We start from the raw sequence: 19992 nt of genomic DNA, 5'->3' as shown, positions 1-19992 counted from the left end.
TGGCAGTGACATAAATAAATATTTCTGTGCTCTCTGCCCCCGGGCTCAGGTTCTGAGCAAATACCACAGCTGAGAGAGAGGCCGTGACAAGGAGGAAGCTCTGGGCTGTGAGTTGCCCCGTGTTCCAGGCCCAGCCCTGCCTGGAAGGATGTGAACGGGTCACAGGCCGGTGCCTAATTAGGTGACGAGCGGTCACGGGAGTGTGACCTGGAAGGAGAGATTCCAGTACGGCCAGGGCGTCGCGGAAGCCTTGGTAGACTCTCTCTATGGATAGAATCGAGCCCACTCTCCTACCCCACCTGGTATTCAATGCCCTTTACAATTCATTCCCCGTCACCTCTCTCCTGCCTCCTCTCCCATCCCATCTGGGCACCCACATACTCCACACCGCGGCTCCTTGAGACTCCTGAGTTTTCCCCAAGATTTGTCCCCTCTTTGGGAATGTCCTCCATGAACTAGAAAGGGGGTGCAGTAGACAGAGATAAGGGCTTTAGAATTAAACTGGGGATTGAACTCCGGCTTAGTCGTGTCCCCTTGGGCTCACGACTTTGCCTCCATGCCTGTTTCCTCAACCGTAAAGGAGGCTTTGTGACTCCTCTCTAGTTTTCTTGTGACACTCAGAGGAGATGATAATTGTTAATATTAAGTGTCAATCACTTAGCCTTACTGTATCGACCAGGCCTGTGTAAGGGTTTGGTGTGCCTAAGTCACTTTAGCAGGGCACGCTAACCCCCTAGCAGAATGCCTGGGCCTAGTGGGTGCTGATCATCTCAGCTCCTTTTTCTCCAAGACCTGCCCAAAGCCTCTCCTCCTATCTCAAGGAGGTCAGGCTCCTCTGAGACTCTTCACAGCATCTCATAGGTACCTTAGTGATAGCACTTACCACATGAAAGTGTTGTTATCGGTAGGGAGGTCCAGCTTCCTTTCTATTCTAGGTGCTCCCTGGGGGACAGATCTGCCTTAGTTATAGCCATCCTGCCAGCACCCAGCACAAGGCCTGCCATTTAGAAGGCACTTGAATGAATAAATGCGTGAATGCGTGCGTGCATATAGGCTGCATGGAAGAGATGGGCTTAGGCAGGTACCTGAGGATGGGTTGGTTCCGAACATACGCTTGACTCTGGGGTCCGGCTCCCTGAGCTCAGGGCCTGGGCCCTCTCAGCTCCATGTGGACTCAAGGGGCAAATCACAGCCTCCTTTGTACTTTTACATTGGATATTGGATATTTTCCTAGTAAAAAAAAAAAAAAAAAAAAAAAAAAACAGGATATTTGTCCCTGCAAAGGCAAAGGGTTTTTGGGCCACAAGTCATCCAAGAGGGAATCTAGAAGCTATGGACTGGAGTTTCCAGGATTCAGGTTTATGAATCATAGACTCACCTCCACAGTGCCTGGCCTGGCATTGTACCCAGCATACAATAATTGTCTAATAAATGCTTAGTGGATTTGAGGCGGTGTGCTTTTTATGCCATTGTGGGGCTGGGATATGTGACTGTGAAGAAATAGAAGCCTCCAGCCTCTTCCCTGGGGAGCCACCTGTTGAAGGAACTAGAATTACAGACCTTTGCTTTCTGCACGGTTTCTACATTGTTCCAATAGCAATGATCATTTCCAACTTGCTACAGAATAAAGTTCTAATGATCTGTTGTGGGAATCAAGGTCTTCCATGAACTTGCCTCAGTCTTATTCCACCAGCCCCTGTCTCCTCCTCCCTTCCCCCGCCAGGCAGAAAGAGCAATTTCCTGTCTCCAAAACTCACCAGTGCTTCCCAGCTATGCAAATTGCAGTTTCCAAAGACAGCCTCATAATATCTCCCATTCCATATTCTCTCCTGCAGTGTGACCCGGCCATGGTCCACATCAAGAGGCAGAGTCCATTTCTCCACTCCCTTGAGTCTGGGTGGGCCCTGTGACTGCTTAGACCACTAGAATATGTCAGAAATGGCCAGGCGCATGGCTCATACCTGTCATCCCAGCATTTGGGGAGGCTGAAGTGGGAGGATCACTTGAGCCCAGGAGTTAGAGACCAGCCTGGGAACATTAGTTTGTTTTCTTACTGCTATAAAGAACTGCCCAAGACTGGGTCATTTATAAAGGAAAGAGGTTTAACTGACTCGAAGTCCAGCATGGCTGTGGAGGCCTCAGGAAACTTACAATCATGGAGGAAGGAGAAGGGGAAGCAAGGTAACTTCTTCACAAGGCGGCAGGTAGGAGAAGTGCCAAGCGAAAGGGGAAGAGCCCCTTACAGAACCATCAGATCTCATGAGAACTCACTCACTATCATGAGAACAGCATGCAGGAAACCACCACAGTGATTCAATGACCTCCATCTGGTCTCTCCCTCGACAAGTGGGTATTAAGGGGATTACAATTCAAAATGAAATTTGGGTGGAGACACAAAGCCTAACCATATCACTGGGCAACACAGTGAGACCCTGTCTCTACAAAACACATACACACACACACACACACACATACAAATTAGCCAGGTGTGGTGGTGCGCACCTGTAGTCTCACCTACTCGAGAGGCTGGTGAAATTAAGAATATGAAAGACTAGGAAGAAGAGCAGGAAGAAATAACAGATGCCATACAAAGGAACAAAAATCAGGTTGGCATTATACTTCTCAACAGCAATACCCGATAAAGGAAGTCAAAGAAGTGAGGTGGGTGGATTGATTGAACCAGGAGGTAGAGGCTGCAGTGAGCCATGATCAGGCTACTGCACTCCAGCCTAGGTGACAGAGTGAGACTCTATCTCAAAACACACACACACATAACACACACACACACACAATCTTCTATCGCTTCTAGAAATGGAAAACCAGTGTCACTTGCCATTAATAGAAGGTAACAATGACACAAATTAGATGAAATAGATCAATGTCATTAAATTTTAGCTAGACAGTGTCACCTCCCAAACTGTCCAAGCCCAGAGTTCACTCTCTCCTTGTTGAAAAGATGAACAAGTGTTGCAGTGACATTGGTACCCAGACTGTGGGTTCCAATATCTGGGCAGTTACAGTGTATCAGCTTCCAGGTCACTGGATCCAGGATGTATGTGTCCTTGAATTCAACAGTTCCCTGTCAAGTTCAGTTTCAATCTCCAGGGCAGCTTTGAGATTCTTCCACTTTCCTAGCTATGGCAGATGCTGCAGCTCCCCAGTCTGGCCAGTTCTGCAGTATTTTGGGAGCCTCTAGCCTTTCCTATATTAAAAACAAAAACAAAACCAAAAAACCAAAAAACGAGGTGTATAAAATCCCAGCCTGCCTAAAATGCCAAGTATTGCACTGAAGCCTGACTTCCCACAGCTCTTGCAGGATCTCCTGAACATTTCTTTTATTATTTATTTCCTGCAAGAGTATTTTCAATGTGGGTCTTTGTGTATTCCACCTTCTGCGGCTTTATTTGCCTAAGAATATTTTTATTGTGACCTCATGTTTGAATGACAAATGACAAATTGGCTGGCTTTAAAATTCTGGATTGAAAGAGTTCTTTTTTTTAAATTACTAGTGACATCACTTCTTTGACTTTCTTTATCGGGTATTGCTGTTGAGAAGTATAATGCCAATCCAATTCTTGTTCCTTTGTACACCATCTGTTATTTCTCCCTGCTCTTCTTCCTGGTCTTTCATATTCTTAATTTCTCCATGATACCTATGTGTGAATTTTTCCTTATTCTTTTCTACTGTTGGTTACTCTATGAGCCCTTTCAATCTGCACTCATTTAAAAAAAATTTTGAAACATTTAAATCTCCATTATTTCTTCAATTATTTATTTCCTCATCTCCACTTTTATTTTTCTTTCATCTTGGGAATCGTACGTCTATTCTCCATCTCTCTCAGCTTTTTTTTTTTTTTTTTTTTTGAGACAGAGTCTCAGTGTGTTGCCCAGGCTAGAGTGCAGTGGCATGATTTCAGGTCACTGCAACCTCCAATCTCCCAGGTTCAAGTGATCCTCCTCTGGCCTCAGCCTCCCCAATAGCTGGGATTACAGGCTTCCACCACCACACTCAGCTAATTTTTGTATTTTTAGTAGTGATGGGGTTTTACCATGTTGGCCAGGCTGGTCTCAAACTCCTGACCTCAAATGATCTACCTGCCTCGGCCTCCCAAAATGCTGGGATTACAGGCGTGAGCCACTGCGCCTGGCCTCTCTCAGCTTTTCTTTTCTATGTGTTGTCTCTGTTTCTTTCCCTGTTGCTTTTGGGGATAATCCTCAATCTGATCATCCTATCTACTCGCAAATTCTTCAGTTGTATCCATCCTGATATTCAGGCCATCTATTATGTCTTTTATTTTTTAAATCTTAAATTTTTCATAGCTAATGTTTTGGCTTGGTTCTCTCTTATGACTTCTTTTTTTCCTCTTCATTGCAGCAGTTTTTTAAATGAAAGCTGTATGTAAGATTACTTTATTCCTACATCTTCCCAATTGCATTTTCCTTGTATTTGGGCTTTCTATTCCTACTTGGTGAGATTTAGCTTTCTGCTCAAGGATTTCAGTCTTCGTTCAGGGTTAAGCACCCTGCTGGGGCGAATGACCAGCCTTCTCCCCCTGCACATGTCCAGTGCAGATAACATATTTCTTCCCACAAACTTGGACCACTTTGCTAATTTGCTGACCTCTGTAGTGTCCTTGTGCAAACTGAGCTTCTTCATCCTTTCAGATGGGCATGGACCGAACATTATATTTCTGTCTCAGCTCTTTGGAAAGAGGAGAAGACATAATCTTCCTGTAAATATGGGAAGCTGCATAACGATACTGCTTATGGTTCTTGTGAGAGACACAAAGATTTCTTGACTTTCAGAAGTCCCTTAATTTCTGTTTTTGTTTGTTTGTTTTTGTTTTTGAGAAGAAGTTTCTTTGTTGTTGCCTAGGCTGGAGTACAATGGCGTGATCTGGGCTCACCGCGACCTCCGCCTCCCGGGTTCAAGCGATTCTCCTGCCTCAGCCTCCCGAAGTAGCTGGGATTACAGGCATGCACCACCATGCCCAGCTAATTTTGTATTTTTAGTAGAGACGGGGTTTCCCCGTGTTGGTCAGGCTGGTCTTGAACTCCCGACCTCAGGTGATCTGCCCACCTCAGCCTCCCAAATTGCTGGGACTACAGGTGTGAGCCACCATGCCCGGCCAAGTCACTGAATTTCATTTTGGCCACTGTTGCTTTCTCAGTGATAGCTGAGAAAGGGAAGTGCCTGTGATTTCTTGTTCTTACATTATTTCATGAATTTCTTCCTTTACCTCCTTAAGTATAATCATGCTTTACTTTAAAATCTTGGTCCATCTGCTTCAATAATTCTGCTCTGAATGGCATATGTGGTTTGATTTATCTTTCTTTTGTAGTAGCTGCACTTCTCAAGTGTCTAATTATTCCAGCAGGTGAGTTCATGTCCCCCCAGGGATGCCAGCTCTCTGTCTGGTAATGTGCCCTGGAGAAAGGGCATAAGGAGGGGGAAGGGATGAGCCCCAGGGCAGGAAGCCATGCAAGCATCCTTGGCTTTTCTGCCTGGCACTCTGCCAGCTTCACCTTTACGTTCCCAGAGAAAAGCAGGCTCAGTAGGAGGTAGACTCTGCTTGGGAGATTCTCCCAGCTGGGGGTGGGGATGGGACTTTAGGGGTATTAGTGGGGAAGTCAATGCCTGATCCCTTGCCTGTTTTTATAATTCCTCACTCCAGCAGAGCTATAGCTGCCAATATCTGCACCAAAGTGACAGGCAGTGATTGTTTCAAGACAAAGAGCAGGGGACCCGAAGCAGGTGAGCTTCTCTGAAGGACAGAACAGTGGAAAGGGCAAGAGTTCAGGCTCTGGGGTCTGTCAAGCATTCGTTCATTCCACATTGAAAGCTGGTATGTGGCGGGCATTGTGTTGGGTGATAGGGAGACAGTGGGGAACCGGGCACAGTCCTCACCCTCAGGGAGGTTACAGTCTGACAACAAACTAACAGACTTGGATCCATGTTGGCACTGCCAGCTGGGCAACTCGCTTAGTCTTTCCAAGCCTCAGTTTCTTCATCTGCAAGATGGAGATGATAATAGCACTAATTTATAGGGTTCCTAAGGTGTATCAGGAGACAAGGCTGCAAAGTGATACGTAGAATGCCTGGCATGTTGAAGGCTCTCAAAAATGTTAATTATTGTTGTCGTTACTGTGACTAATGACGCTGTTACTGGGAATGAGGAACTTGGAGCTGTTTAGAAAAAAGATAAATGAATTGCTTTTCATCCTCTGGGCAAACCAGTTACCCTTAGGAGACAGAACATTCAGAATTTCAAAGAAAGAGGATTGAGTGGGCGTGGCTCTTAAAAAGTTGAGGTTGGCCGGGCGCGGTGCCTCAAGCCTGTAATCCCAGCACTTTGGGAGGCTGAGACGGGTGGATCGCGAGGTCAGGAGATCGAGACCAACCTAGCTAACACGGCGAAACCCCGTCTCTACTAAAAAATACAAAAAACTAGCCGAGCGAGTTGGCGGGCGCCTGTAGTCCCAGCTACTTGGGAGGCTGAGGCAGGAGAATGGCGTAAACCCGGGAGGCGGAGCTTGCAGTGAGCTGAGATCCAGCCACTGCACTCCAGCCTGGGCAACAGAGCGAGACTCCGTCTCAAAACAAAAAAAAAAACAAAAACAAACAACAACAACAACAACAAAAAAAAAGTTGAGGTAAAAAGCAGCAAGGCAAAGAAACATACCAAGGTTCATTTTCTAGCAGGAACTATTAATATCATTAAAGGTGTTCAGATTTTGGATAACCCGTCTCCTTCTCCAGTTCTTCGTCCCTCCCCGCCTTCCTTTTTTTTTTTTTTTGAGATAAAGTCTCGCTCTTGTCCCCAGACTGGAGTGCAGTGGTGTGATCTCAGCTCACTGCAACTTCCGCCTCCCAGATTCAAGCAATTCTCCTCCCTCAGCATCCCTAGTAGGGGTATTACAGGTGAGTACCCACCACACCTGGCTAATTTTTTATTTTAAGTAGAGACAGGGTTTCACTATGTTGGCCAGGCTGGCCTCGAACTCCTGACCTCAGGTGATCTGCCCGTCTCAGCCTCCCAAAGTGCTGGGATTACAGGCATGAGCCACCGTGACTGGCCCCTCCCTTCCTTCTTTCTTGCTGAAGGCAGTACTGTGAGGTTAGAGCTTCCACAGCGTTGGGCCGGGCTGGAGTTTCATCCCTTTTCTTGTTGGCTGGAGGACCCATGTCTCCATTAGGTGCAGGTGGCATCATGCCCAGAGTACTTTTAGGGGCCCACAAAAAATGTTTTCATTTCTTTTAAAATCCAGAGGAAAAAGTGACTTTCAGGTTGAAGAAGATGTTTTGATATACCCATGCAGTCATATAAATAACATTGTAAATATTTCTTTTTCTTTTTTTGAAACAGACTTTCACTCTTGTCACCCAGGCTGGAGTGCAATGGTGCGATCTTGACTCACTGCAACCTCTGCCTTCCCCATTCAAACGATTCTCCTGCCTCAGCCTTCCAAGTAGCTGAGATTACAGGTGCCCGCCACCACGCCCAGCTATTTTTTTTTTTTTTTTTTTTTTGTATTTTTAGTAGAGACGGGGTTTCACCGTACTGGCCAGGCTGGTCTCGAACTCCTGACCTCAGGTGATCCGCCCTCCTTGACCTCCCAAAGTGCTGGGATTATAGGCGTGAGTCATTGCACCGGGATGATTTTAAGTATTTCTTATGGGGCTTGGGGCCCATGAAGGCAAAATTGCCCCAGGCTCAGGGAAGTCAGAATGTATCCCCAAGGACACCATGGAACAATAATACTCATCTCTGGGGTGTAAAGGGCCAGGGCTTGTATAGCACTCAGCACTGTGTGGGCACCTAAGAAGCTCTCGGCAAGCAAGTTAACCATTTGTTTTCCTCTATGAACTACAAATTGAAACCTTAGGAAACCTCCAGGAGGGTCATGGGATTGGGCACAGCAGTGAGGGGAAGTCGCACGATTGCTCTTTTTTTTTTTTCTATGAGATAGGGTCTGTCACCCAGGCTGGAGTGCAGTGGTGCCATCACGGCTCACGACAGCCTCAACCTCCTGGGCTTGATTCTCCCACCTCAGCCTCCTGAGTAGCTGGGACCACAGGCGCACAACACCACGCTTGCTAAAGTTTTTGCTATTTGTAGAGACAGGGTCTCCCTATGTTGGCCAGACTGGTCTCAAACTCCTGGGCTCAAGTGATCCTCCTGCCTTGGCATGAGCCACCACCCTGGGCCCACATTTGTTTTTATTACACGACAGACTAAGGAAATACCCCAGGGGGAGGAACAGATGAAAACTTCAAAGCAAGGCCACTGTGTTTTGGGGTGTGCAAGAACCCAGACAGGCAGCCAAAAGAGCTCTTTCTGAATTCCCAGTGCAGGTGTTAGCAAGCACTGAAGAGGTGGGCCAAGTCAATGAACAAATGAATGAACCAATAATGAGGGAATTCTGGGAGGAATTTTTAAATCCTGAGGTTGTTTGCCCCAAAAGGTAGCTCCCCAGTCACAAGTTTCTTCGGAGGCAAAGGGAAACTTTTTTTTTTTTTTTTTTTTTGAGGTGGAGTCTGGCTCTGTTGCCCAGGCTGGAGTGCAGTGGCCCGATCTGGGCTCACTGCAAGCTCCGCCTCCCGGGTTTACACCATTCTCCTGCCTCAGGCTCCCGAGTAGCTGGGACTACAGGCGCCCGCCACCACGCCTGGCTAATTTTTTTTTTTTTTTTTAAGACGGAGTCTCGCTCTGTCGCCCAGGCTGGAGTGCAGTGGCTGGATCTCGGCTCACTGCAAGCTCCGCCTCCCGGGTTTACGCCATTCTCCTGCCTCAGCCTCCCAAGTAGCTGGGACTACAGGCGCCCGCCATCTCGCCCGGCTAGTTTTTTGTATTTTTTGGTAGAGACGGGGTTTCACCGTGTAGGCCAGGATGGTCTCGATCTCCTGACCTCGTGATCCACCCGTCTCGGCCTCCCAAAGTGCTGGGATTACAGGCTTGAGCCACCGCGCCCGGCCCTGGCTAATTTTTTGTATTTTTAGTAGACACGGATTTTCACCGTGTTAGCCAGGATGGTCTTGATCTCCTGACTTTGTGATCCGCCTGCCTCAGCCTCCCAAAGTGCTGGGATTACAGACGTGAGCCACCGCGCCTGGCCACAAATTCTTAATAGGTGATTGCAGAGGGTACTGTCGTCTCTGGTTAAATTAGGAAACTGAGGCTCAGAGAGGTGATGTGGCTTGAGGCAGAGTACAGGGCTTAACACCCTGCTCATCTCCGCCTCCTCGGGGCTGTTATTTGGAGCAAAGCCCTCCAAGCCCAGAGGCCCCAGGCAGGTACCGGCCCCACAAGGGCCTCCATAGTTCAGGTGTGTCCAGCGCAGGCAGGAGGCCCCTCGGAGAAGGCCTGAGCCCAGCTAGAGAACAGGCTTCTCTGTCTTAGAGGTTGGCACACCCTCTGTTCCTTCCTTAGACTAAACTGCAGCCACTACCTCGGGGAATTTCAAACCACATGAGAAGGTCCCACTATCCAGCTCCAGCTGTGGTTCCACCCCCTCAGCTTCACCTACACCCCTGCGCTGCTCAGGAATCCACCGAGACTCACTGCTGGCTCTTTTCTTGACTCAGTCCCCTTCCTTCTTCCTGCCTCCTCCTGCCCACATGGGATCTATACTTCTGATTAGGAATTCATTTCAGTGTAAACAGCAAGACATCCATCCTGCTAGGTCCCAAAGCAAAGAGCAGGACTCCAGGGGCCGAGGTGCCAACGACTGCCTCAGGAGACTGGATGGATGGTGATGGGGAAACCGATAGGGGAACTAGAACGAGGCTTGGAGGTTGTCCAGGAGAAACAAACCAGTTGCTGCTTCCGGGCTGACTTCAGAGGCCCTTGGACAGCAGCGTGCAAAGTGGACATCTTGCCACAGGCATTTCTGGCCAGCAACAGGTTTAGCCCAAGTTACAGAAGTTCTGTTTTGGATATTTCTCTTCAACATCAAATATATATCTTTTTAAAAGTCAGGAGACTAGATGTAATTTTGGGTCTTTCTTTTCATTATACATGAGGGTTTTTTTTTTTTTTAAGAAATTAAAAGAGTTTATTGGGCAACTTAAAATCCACTTTACCTTTCTTTTTCTTTTCTTTTTAACCTTTCATCCCAATTTATTGGAAGACTGTAAAATAAAGGGAAGTGTTGCTGCATTTACAATTCCCAGAGAACTGCACCGCTGAGTGTGGAAAGCAGTTGGAGTTAGGAGAAATGGCCTTCCCCAGCTCTACATGACTCTGAACATCATATCCAGATTCCAGTTTGCAAACCCTGAGAGTGACAGTGTGCTCTGCTCCCTGTAGAGACCCTGTCACCTCTAACACACCGTGACCCTGTGTCCCAGGAGCAACAGGATGTGGGGGGTGTTCAGCTTGGACGTCATTTTCTCCTCTGGCAGCTCCGGGAACAGCCAGATAGTGTGAGGCCTCCCCCTCGGGTGTCAAGGTCTAGCACTAGATCCTTTTCTGAGAAGAGGCATTGGTGATGGTGGGAGAGAGAGTGGAGGTACCAAATGTGAGACAGGGGGTGGGGACAGTGGGGGGACCACACAATGAAACAAGAAGCTCGTGGTCAGTTAGTCAGAATCTCTTCTCTCAAAGCCAAAAGCCCTGTCCCTCAGCCTGGGTGAATGCATTCCACATGGATTCCTTGAGCCCCTCCTGTGAGCCAGACGCCATGCTAGGTGGGGACACAGTGAGAAGCAAGGCAGGCTTGCTCCCTGCTTTTCTAGAGCTTAGGGCAAAACACAGATATTAAACAAGGGTTGTTGGCAATTATGGAAAGTGTTACAAGGAGAAGCTTCGAACTTGGCCCTCTTAGGGGGTCCAGCGCCTCCTGACCGTTGATGTGCTCCTCCAGTCTCCACCTCCACTTTAGACCTTTGCTTCTCACATATTCCTGGTCAACCCAGGGAGATGGAAACCCACTGCAGCTGCCTGCCAGGACGTCATAAAACTAAAACTAGCTTTGCTTAGAGTGGCTCTACCTCAAGGATACAGCTCCTTCCTGGCTCCAGGCAGGAATGGCCACAGTCCACATGGTGCTATGGAGCCCAGGAAATGGCCCAGGGGATAAGCTGTTGATAGGAAACCACTACACCAGATTCCCACAGAGCCCAGCCAGTTCCTCAAGCCCAGCTCACTATATGCCCAGCTCACCGCACACGCCGTGGCTGGCTGGCTTGGCACCATGCTGCCTCCCCACAGCTCACCTCGGCCCCAGCCAGCAAAGAGCCCGGCAGGGACAAGGTGAGGAATGCCCCACGCCATGAAGGGGTCATGGGAAGCCCCTTCCCTTTTCCTCTGCCCCTCCCACCAGGCATTCATGGCCCTTTGGTGTCTCTTGACCGACTTTCTTTCCCATCTCCCCACTTAGAGGACATGAGTAAAGCTATTGGTCTACTTAGAGTTCCTGCTCCATCATCCATTCCCATGGGCTGCTAGGACTCAGGATTCCAGTGCCCTTCTCTACCCCGGTGCTCCGGCTGTGCCTGTCACTTTCTACTACCACCACCAACACACGCACGTGCACACACACACTTACACACATGCACACATGCACCATAGGAGGGGTTGTCTATAATCTGTTGCTCTGAGCTTATGCTTATAACTGTTCCATCCACCTAGACCACTGTCTCTGGTATCCATATGCACCTCTTAGAACCAGCCATCTGTAAATTCACTATTTGTGTCAAGCATTGTACTTCATACTCATTCATTCATTCATTGGACAAATATGTATTGAGACCTACTGCGTGCTGGACACTGTGCTGGTGCTGGGGATATCAGGGTGAACCAAATAGGAATCATCCCTGCCCCCAAGCAGCTGCTAGCAGCATTAATAGCTTATGTTTATGGAGTGCCTACTATATACCAACCCTGTATTAAGCACTTTCTGAATTATCTGATTTAATCTGTCAGAGAAATTGTTTCATTTAAGGAGCACATCAAACTGAACCATAGAGAAAAGTGTGGACTTGCCCGAGACTGTTGGACGGCCTTGGCTGAGGGGTAAAGCAGGGACTCCAAAGTGCGGTCCTAACCACTACCTTTCCTTTCCCTGCCCCACTCAGATGCCACCTCCTCCAAGGAGGCTTCCGGAATCTTCTCCCAGACTCAAGGACTGCCTTGGTCTCTCTAATCCAGCCTTCAAATTTGACACAGCCATCTTCTCCTCCCACAAGGATACCCAGAGAACTGGAGCCGTCTCTGCATCCTTCCTCAGGAGCGCAGTTGGATGAGTGACCCCCGAGCCTCTCCAAATGTGCGGCGGATCGGAACTAGAGCCCTGGGCTCCTTCTCTGCCATGGCTTTTCATCTCGCTGAACCGCAGATCTTCCGGAGGGGCCTCTGCGTAGGGCCGACCCATCAAGGCGCCCATTTAACAGATGAGGCGGACAAGGCCCCAAGTGGGTAAAAGCTCCTTGCATCTCCAGGCCGGGTCAAGGTCGACCCCCTTTTCTTCCAGCGAGCCTTGGCTCCTCCGCCAGAGGCTTGGGTGAGGAGAGGACAAGGAAACCCACTGGAGACGGTCAGCCTCCCTCCCACCACCCCGGACCAACGCCCTCCCGCGCAGACCCCAGTTCCTCCAACAGAGGTGGTGGCGAGACTGGGGACCCCTCGTCCCCACCCCCTGGCCCTCCTTCGCCCAGCGCGGTCGGCAGGTGGACAGGAAGCCACCGTACCTAGGCCGGGCCGCTCCTCACTCCTCGCAGCCCCGGGCGCCCGGGCGACCAGACGCCTCCTACCTGCTCTGTCGAGCCCTGCTCGGCCTCCCGCCGGCGCCGCCGCGCTCCCAGCCTGGGTCCCCGCCGCCGCCCGCGCTGCCACCCTGGGGATCCCGCCCCCGCCCGGGGCGTCCCGCCCCCGGCCCCGCCCCGTGCAGGTGATCCCGGGGAGCCCGGGAGCCGCGCCGGGGGTGCCAGGTTCCCGCACACTGGAGTGGCGGCGCCTCCCCGTGGTGTCCCCGAGCCTGGGTCCTTTTTGGGACTGGCTCTGGCACTCCCAGGCACTCAGTCCAGTAGAGAAATCCAGCAGGAGGCTTCCAGGTCGGACTCCTCCGAGGAGTAAGGAGAGGGAAGGGGCCTCACAAACACACCCAGGTGAGCTCTAGGCACTTTGAGTAGGGTCTTTAAAGGAGCACGGCGCTAATCTGATTGAAGGTTATGGGGGGCAGGTGGGGATTCAGACAGCCACAGAACGTTAGACCAGGAGGAAACAGGTTTGGCAGCGGCAAGTGTCAAGAACTCGGCCGCTGTAGGATCAAAGGCTCCTTCCTCCCCAGGCTGTCGGGCTTCCAGCTGTATCCCAGGAGCCCAGGGCGATATCCCTGGCAGGCAGCAGGCTCTCAATCAATATTTATAGAAAGCGGGAAGAGACCAAGGAGAGGGGATCTCTTCTTTCAGAAACAGGGAAGCTGAGGCCCAGGAAGCAGAGGTGAGCACAAAGTCTTATAGCAGGTTAGTGACAGAATCAGGAGTAGAGGCTGGTTTCCCGGTTCTGTTTTCAAATGATTTCCAGAAAGTGATTGGATCTGGGCCGACTGGCTTGCCCCTCAGTGCCTGTGAGATGCTTTCAAACTCTCCTGAGCTAAGAACTAAGATTTTTATAGGAAAAAAACATGTATTTTTTATAGGAAACTCCAAGGTAGTATTTATTTATTTATTTTTGAAACAGGATCTCACTCTGTCGCCCAGGCTGGAGTGCGGTGGCACGATCTCGGCTCACTGCAACCTCTGCCTCCTAGTTCAAGTGATTCTCTTGCCTTAGCCTCCTGAGTAGCTGAGATTACAGGCACATGCCACCACACCCAGCTAATTTTTGTGCATATATATATATATATATATATTTTGGTAGGGATGGGGCTTCACCATGTTGGCCAGGGTGGTCTTGAACTCTTGACCTCAAGTGATCCACCAGCCTTTGCCTTCCAAAGTGCTGGATGAGCCACCGCTCCCGACCTATTTTATTATATGGAGACTGGGTCTTGCTCTCTCACCCCAGCTGGAATGCAGTGGCGCGATCTTGGCTCACTGCAGCCTCTAACTCCTGGGTTCTAGTGATCCTCCCACCTTGGCCTCCCAAAGTACTGGAATTACAGGCATGAGCCACCATGCCCAGCCACAAGGCGGTATTAACAAATATTGATTGAGAGTATAATTCTGTAATTCTACTTTCCCATCAAAGACTTGAGACACTTGAGTATGATCTTTAAGGAGCATGGCGCTAATACGTGGCTTCGAGAGCTTCCCTGTGGTGGGGGAGGCAGACCTGGTTACAGGGAGAGGCCACAATGTGAGGAGGGGAGTCCAGTGGGAGCCTGCTCTGGCCCTGAGGCCTGAGTTCCATAGTAAATGGCACTAGGGGCAGGGGGGACACTTCAGGATGTTTCTGGAAGCTTTTCCAGGTTTGTTTGTGGGGGCAAGAGCCCCCAGTGCACAGTTTCAGATTCAAATCCTGGCTCCACTGCTTACTACTCTCAAGATGGGAGTCGTTTCTGAGACTGTTTCTTTCTGTAAAATGGAGAGAAGGAACTTCATTATGGCTGTGGTGAGGATTAGAAATGTGACCACGCTTGCGAAGTGCCGGGGAAGTGCCGGGGAAGTGCCGGGTAAGTGGGAGAATGATTATGCCAAGTGGCAGGAGCTGGGGAGGGGAACCTGGGTGTCTCAGGTCCTTCTTCATGGGGTTTGGTGGTCTTCAGCCTTCTGTTATCTATGGCTCAAGCCCACCTTCTGTTTTGTCCCTTAATCCAGGCTGGCTAAGCCACAGGACACCTGCCATGTCAGAATGAGTTTGTGCACACAGACAGTAAGGGGTTTGGGAAGGGAGCTCTCCCTTGCATCAGCCCTCCCATAACCAGGGTCAGACACACCAGCCAAGCCCAGGAGGCAGAAGCATGAAAAGGCTCTTCATTGCTCAGCATGTTCACTCATTAAGTGCTACAGAGTGTTCACTACAGGCCAGGCACTTTGCAAGGTGGGACAGAGTCAGTGGTGGCCCCTCCCTGCCCTGTACACCTCACCTTCCAGAGGGGCTGGGGTAGGGGGACAGATGACACAAGCACAAAAGATGGTAACAAAATAGTGAGACTGTCTGAAAAGCTCTAAAGGAAATAATAATACGATGTCATTGGTTATTATGGGTGGGGGCAGGGGCTCCCTCAGAAACAGAGGAGAGGGTAAAACCCATCTGCCAGGGAAGGACAGGGGAGCTGAGACCCAAAGGACAGGCAGGCTGGTGAGGAGAGGCTGGAGCTGGGGTCAGGGAGTGCTCTAGAAGGGAGCAGGGTGGGATAGGGTGGGGGAGGCAGAAGATTGGTTTGTGAAAAGATCCTAAAGCCAGTATGGCAACTAAAGCCAGGGGTGGTTTCAGGGAGAGAGGACAGAATGAGGTTAGAGGCAGGCAGAGATCAGATGTGAGGTCTTACAGGTCAGAGTAAGAATTTTATTCCAAGGACAGGGGAAAGCCGTTGAGGGTTTCCCCTTGCAATGAAGACAAGCAACAGGCTGGGGGTGGTGGCACACACCTGTAATCCCAGAACTTTGGGAGGCTGAGGCAGGAGGATAGTTGAGTCCAGGAGTTCGAGACCAACCTGGGCAACATGGCAAGGTCCCATCTCTACAAAACAAATTTTAAAAATTAGCCGGCCAAGGTGGTGCATGGCTATAGTCCCAGCTGCTTGGGAGGCTGATGTAGGAGGGTCAGCAGTGAGCTGAGATTGCAGCACTGCACTCTAGCCTAAGTGACAGAGCCAGACCCTTTCTCCAAAAAAAGAAAAAAAAAAAAAAAAAAAAAGAAGAAGATTTTGAAAGGAGTTTAATGGAATGTAAAAAAAAAAAAGTGTGGTGATTTTTCATTTTTAAAATAAAGATGATGTTTATATATAAATCAGTTTTATTAGTCAATGAAACTTGCTTATAAAATTACTCAACATTCCAGCACTTTGGGAGGCCAAGGTGGGAGGATCACCTGAGGTCAGGAGTTCGAGACCAGCCTGGCCAACATGGCAAAACCCTGTCTTTACTAAAAATACAAAAAAATTAGCTGGGCGTGGTGGCGTGCACCTGTGATCCCAGCTACACAGGAGGCTGAGGCAGGAGAATCACTTGAACCCAGGAGGCAGAGGATGCAGTGAGCTGAGATCTGCTGCTGTACTCCTCCAACCTGGGTGAAGAGCAAGACTCCATTAAAAAAAAAAAAACAAAAAAAACAATTAACCAACTAATTAACCACTCTAGTTTTGGATGTTACCATATGGGAGTCTCAGGTGCTGGGGGATTTTAAAATAACAAAAACTGGCTGCTTCCACATGGAAAATACCCAGAGGCAACCAGTTATCCTTCCTTTTCTTATTAGCAGAAGGTGTAACTACAAACTAGCCTTTGAGCGGCTGTGTTTTCATCTCCTGGCCAGGCATGTCCAGTCTTTCATATCTCCCCTCAAAGCCTTAATCTGCTGTTTATGGCTTTTGAGATGGTTGCTAGGGAAACCAGCCAAATGTCATGGGGATTAGAATGCAATTTCAGGGGAGGAGACGAAGCACAGAGAATCATGAGTCCAGAGAAACCCAAGTCCACATTGTTTAATCTAGTACAGAGAGAGAGAGAGAGAGAGAGAGAGAGAGAGAGAGAGAGAGGAGGCAAAGATACCTAGGCTAATTGATTTTGAAACAATTCCCTGTCTTTCAACTAAAGGGGTAGAGAGTAGAGGGAGCAGCAAAGGCCACAAGACTCAAGCCAAGGTTCTAAATGACTTGTAGGGCTCGTAGTGCAGTGTGTCATGTGGCTGTTCCCAGACGGATGTGCGCCGGGTGGACGTGAAGTGCAGAGGAGGACCAGTGCCCCTTGCCACGCGCTGCTGTCCTGCATGTGGTCTAATTCCCATCTTATCTCTAGGAGCATCTGGCGACGGAGGATGAGAAAATAGAGTGACGGATGTGGAGTCAGGGGTCTAATCTCCCTGCAAGCCACCTGATCTCCCTGGGCCTCTGTTTTCTCATCTGTGAAATGACAGGTTGGACGGCTTAGTCTCTGAGGCCTCATCCAGTTCCACGGTAAGTCTGATAATCGTGAGTGTGCCTTTAAATAGCCAGCTCAGGTAATTACCTGACAGCTTCCTCATTTTTTTATGCTACATTTTTAGGACTGTGTGTTAGCACAAACTATTTGTTGGCAATTACAAGGGAAAAACTCTATTCTCAGAATGAAAATGGGAAGCTGTAAATTAATTTAAGTCTTTCTGCCATCAGTGGAAGCCACTCCTCCTCGCCTTGACAAGGAACCTGTGCTCACCTGGTGACAGCCCATTCGCAGCTATCTTGGCTGCTAAGTCCTCCTCCCCTGGTACCTCCTTGGTCTATCCTACTCTCACAGTCACCCTAGGAATCCCAGAGTGAGAGCAGAAAAGACACACAATGAGAGAAGACGCAATCTAATGGCTACTCCATTTACTTGCTGTGTGACTTCAGGCACCTAGCCTCTCTGGGCATGAGTTTCCTCTTCTATAATTCATTCATTCAGTGAATATTTACCAACAGCCTGCTATGTGCCAGTGATGAATAAAAGAGATGACAATTCCTGCCCTGATGAAGCATGCATTCTGATGGGAGAAAAACAACAAAAATGAAGAAGCCAGGCTGGGCATCGTGGCTCATGCCTGTAATCCCAGCACTTTGGGAGGCCGAGGGGGGTGGGTCACTGGAGTCCAGGAGTTCAAGACCAGCCTGGGCAACATGGAGAGACCCTGCCTCTACAAAACATACAACAATTAGCCTGATGTAGTGACACACACCCGTAGTCCTGGCTACTCGGGAGGCTGAGGTGGGAGGATCACTTGAGCCTGGGAGTTTGAGGCCTCAGTGACCTGTGATTGTGCCACTGCCCTCCAGCCTGCGTGACAGAGTGAGACTCTGTCTCAAAAAAATAAATAAATAAATAAGCCAATGACATGGCATGTTGGAGAGTAATAAGTGCCCTGGAGAAAAGTAAAGGGAAGCTGGGATAGTGATATCTGCCTACTCCAAAAGGCGTGGAGCATGAATGAGTTTATAACCTTACTTTCAAAGAGTAGGCCAGGCCTGATGGCTCATGCCTGTAATCCCAGCACTTAGGGAGGTCGAGGCTGGTGGATCACTTGAGCCCAGGAGTTTGAGATCAGCCTAGGCAACATAGTGAAACCCCATCTCTACTAAAAATACAAAAATTAGGCAGGCATGGTGGTGGGTGCCTGTCATCCCAGCTGTTCAGGTGGCTGAGGCAGGAGAATCACTTGAACTTGGGAGGCGGAGGCTGTAATGAGCGGAGATTGCGCCACCGCACTCCAGCACGGGCAACAGAGCGAGACTCTGTCTCAAAAACAATAACAACAACAACACACACACACACAAAGAGTAATTACTCTTGATATTTGCACATACTCTTGTGCAAATATCAAGATTAATTACAGTATTATAGATGGACATTTTGTTAGATGAAAGCATTTACAGTAATTCTAAAGGCCCAGGGAATGTGGTGATCCACGGAGTGAGAAGTCACTTTTGGGTGACCTCAGACATCCCCCAGCCCTGGCTGTCTCAGTCCTGGTGGTCCCTCAGAATCCCTTGGGGACTTTGGAAAACTGCTAAGGTTGCACTTTACAGCCATAGAGCTAGAGGCTCTGCAGTGCAGCCAGACCAGTCATGAGTTTTTATGAGGTGTCCAGGTGCTGCTAATGTGTGACCAGGGTTGGGAGCCACTGAGGAGCCCAAGATCATAGAGAGGGAGTGACTTGCTCAAGGGCTGGCACCCAAAGTGCTGGGATTAGAGGTGTGAGCCACTGCACCTGGCCTTTTATAGTTACTTTTAATTGCATGCAGATTAAGGGATGGTTTATGCAGAAATTTCTAGGAAAAGAGTAGTAACTTCTGGGTTTTTGGGTCATTGCCATGGAAAGGGGAGGTAACTCCTGAATGCTGTGTAAGCTGACATGGAACACTGGTGGGTGCGTCTCATGGAAAGCTGCTTCTGCCCTGTCCTGATTTTAACTACTCCTCAGTTTGGTTCAGTGTCCAAGTCCCCTTCCAGAGTCTAGTCCCACCTTCTACCTCATGGCTACTGTTAATGATCCCAAAGGATCCCAGTTATGAAAGATAATAATATGTCAATGTAATGCAAACACAGTCAGTGCTGTCTTCTGCTCTGGCCATTTGCCTTAGGAGGTAGATTCCTCACCTTAGTTCCTTTCAGGAGAACAGCGGGGACTTTGAGGCTAGTTTAAGATAAGAAAGAAAGAAAGAGAGAAAGAGAGAGAGAGACAGAGAGAGAGAGAGAGAAAGAGAGAGAGAGAGAGAGAGAAAGAGAGAAAAAGAGAGAAAGAGAAAAGAAAGAAGACAAAAGGAGCCAATGGGCCATCTCTGGCAATTAAAAATCTCTGATCACATGACCAGGCGCACGTGGTTCATGCCTGTAATCCTAGCACTTTTGGAAGCTGAGTGGGTGGATTACTTGAGGCCAGGAGTTTGAGACCAGCCTGGCCAATATGGTGAAACCCCATCTCCACTAAAAATACAAAGATTAGCTGGGCATGGTGACATATGCCTGTAATCCCATCTACTTGGAAGGCTGAAGCATGAGAATCACTTGGACCTGGGAGACAGAGGTTGCAGTGAGCCGAGATTACACCGCTGCACTCCAGCCTGGGTGACAGAGCAAGACCCGGTCTCAAAAGAAAACAAAAAAACACTCTGATCAGGTTTGTCTAACAAATGATCAAATGATCACAACTGTAAACAATAAAACACAATTTCTGAAAAAATATCTGGCATTTGGAAAACCACTGTCCTGCTTTTAGAAAGTTCTTCCTGAGCTGTAGGATTGAGTTTTATTAAAATTATTCTATGGGGACCGGGAGTTACCTTTTCTGGGATATATAGGTGTTTGCTCAGTTAGCCACATGTGTGAGTTCATTTGAGTAAACACTTCCTGAGAGCTTAAGTGGGCAAGGCTCT

The 19992-nt window shown here is 48.9% G+C and overlaps 1 protein-coding gene across 2 annotated transcripts in view; it reads right to left on the bottom strand.

Moving 5' to 3' along the window:
- Nucleotides 1-12807, bottom strand: part of NCMAP (non-compact myelin associated protein) — a 51165-nt gene extending 38358 nt beyond the window's left edge. The window contains exon 1 of one of the 2 annotated variants that reach the window (XM_010355727.2): nucleotides 12755-12807. Coding sequence is in view for 1 of the 2 variants with exons in the window: in XM_030941666.1 (XP_030797526.1) it covers nucleotides 884-888 (5 nt within the window). In the remaining variant the exon portion in view is untranslated. Of the gene's footprint in view, nucleotides 1-883; nucleotides 933-12754 lie in introns of those variants that run through there. The other variant, XM_030941666.1, reaches the window with a different exon arrangement.
- Nucleotides 12808-19992: the final 7185 nt, after the last annotated feature.

This window comes from Rhinopithecus roxellana, chromosome 12 (genome assembly GCF_007565055.1).
Source record: "Rhinopithecus roxellana isolate Shanxi Qingling chromosome 12, ASM756505v1, whole genome shotgun sequence".
NCBI lineage: Eukaryota > Metazoa > Chordata > Mammalia > Primates > Cercopithecidae > Rhinopithecus > Rhinopithecus roxellana.
The sequence above is the reverse complement of the archived record's forward strand: the minus strand, read 5'-3'. Positions and strand labels throughout refer to the sequence as shown.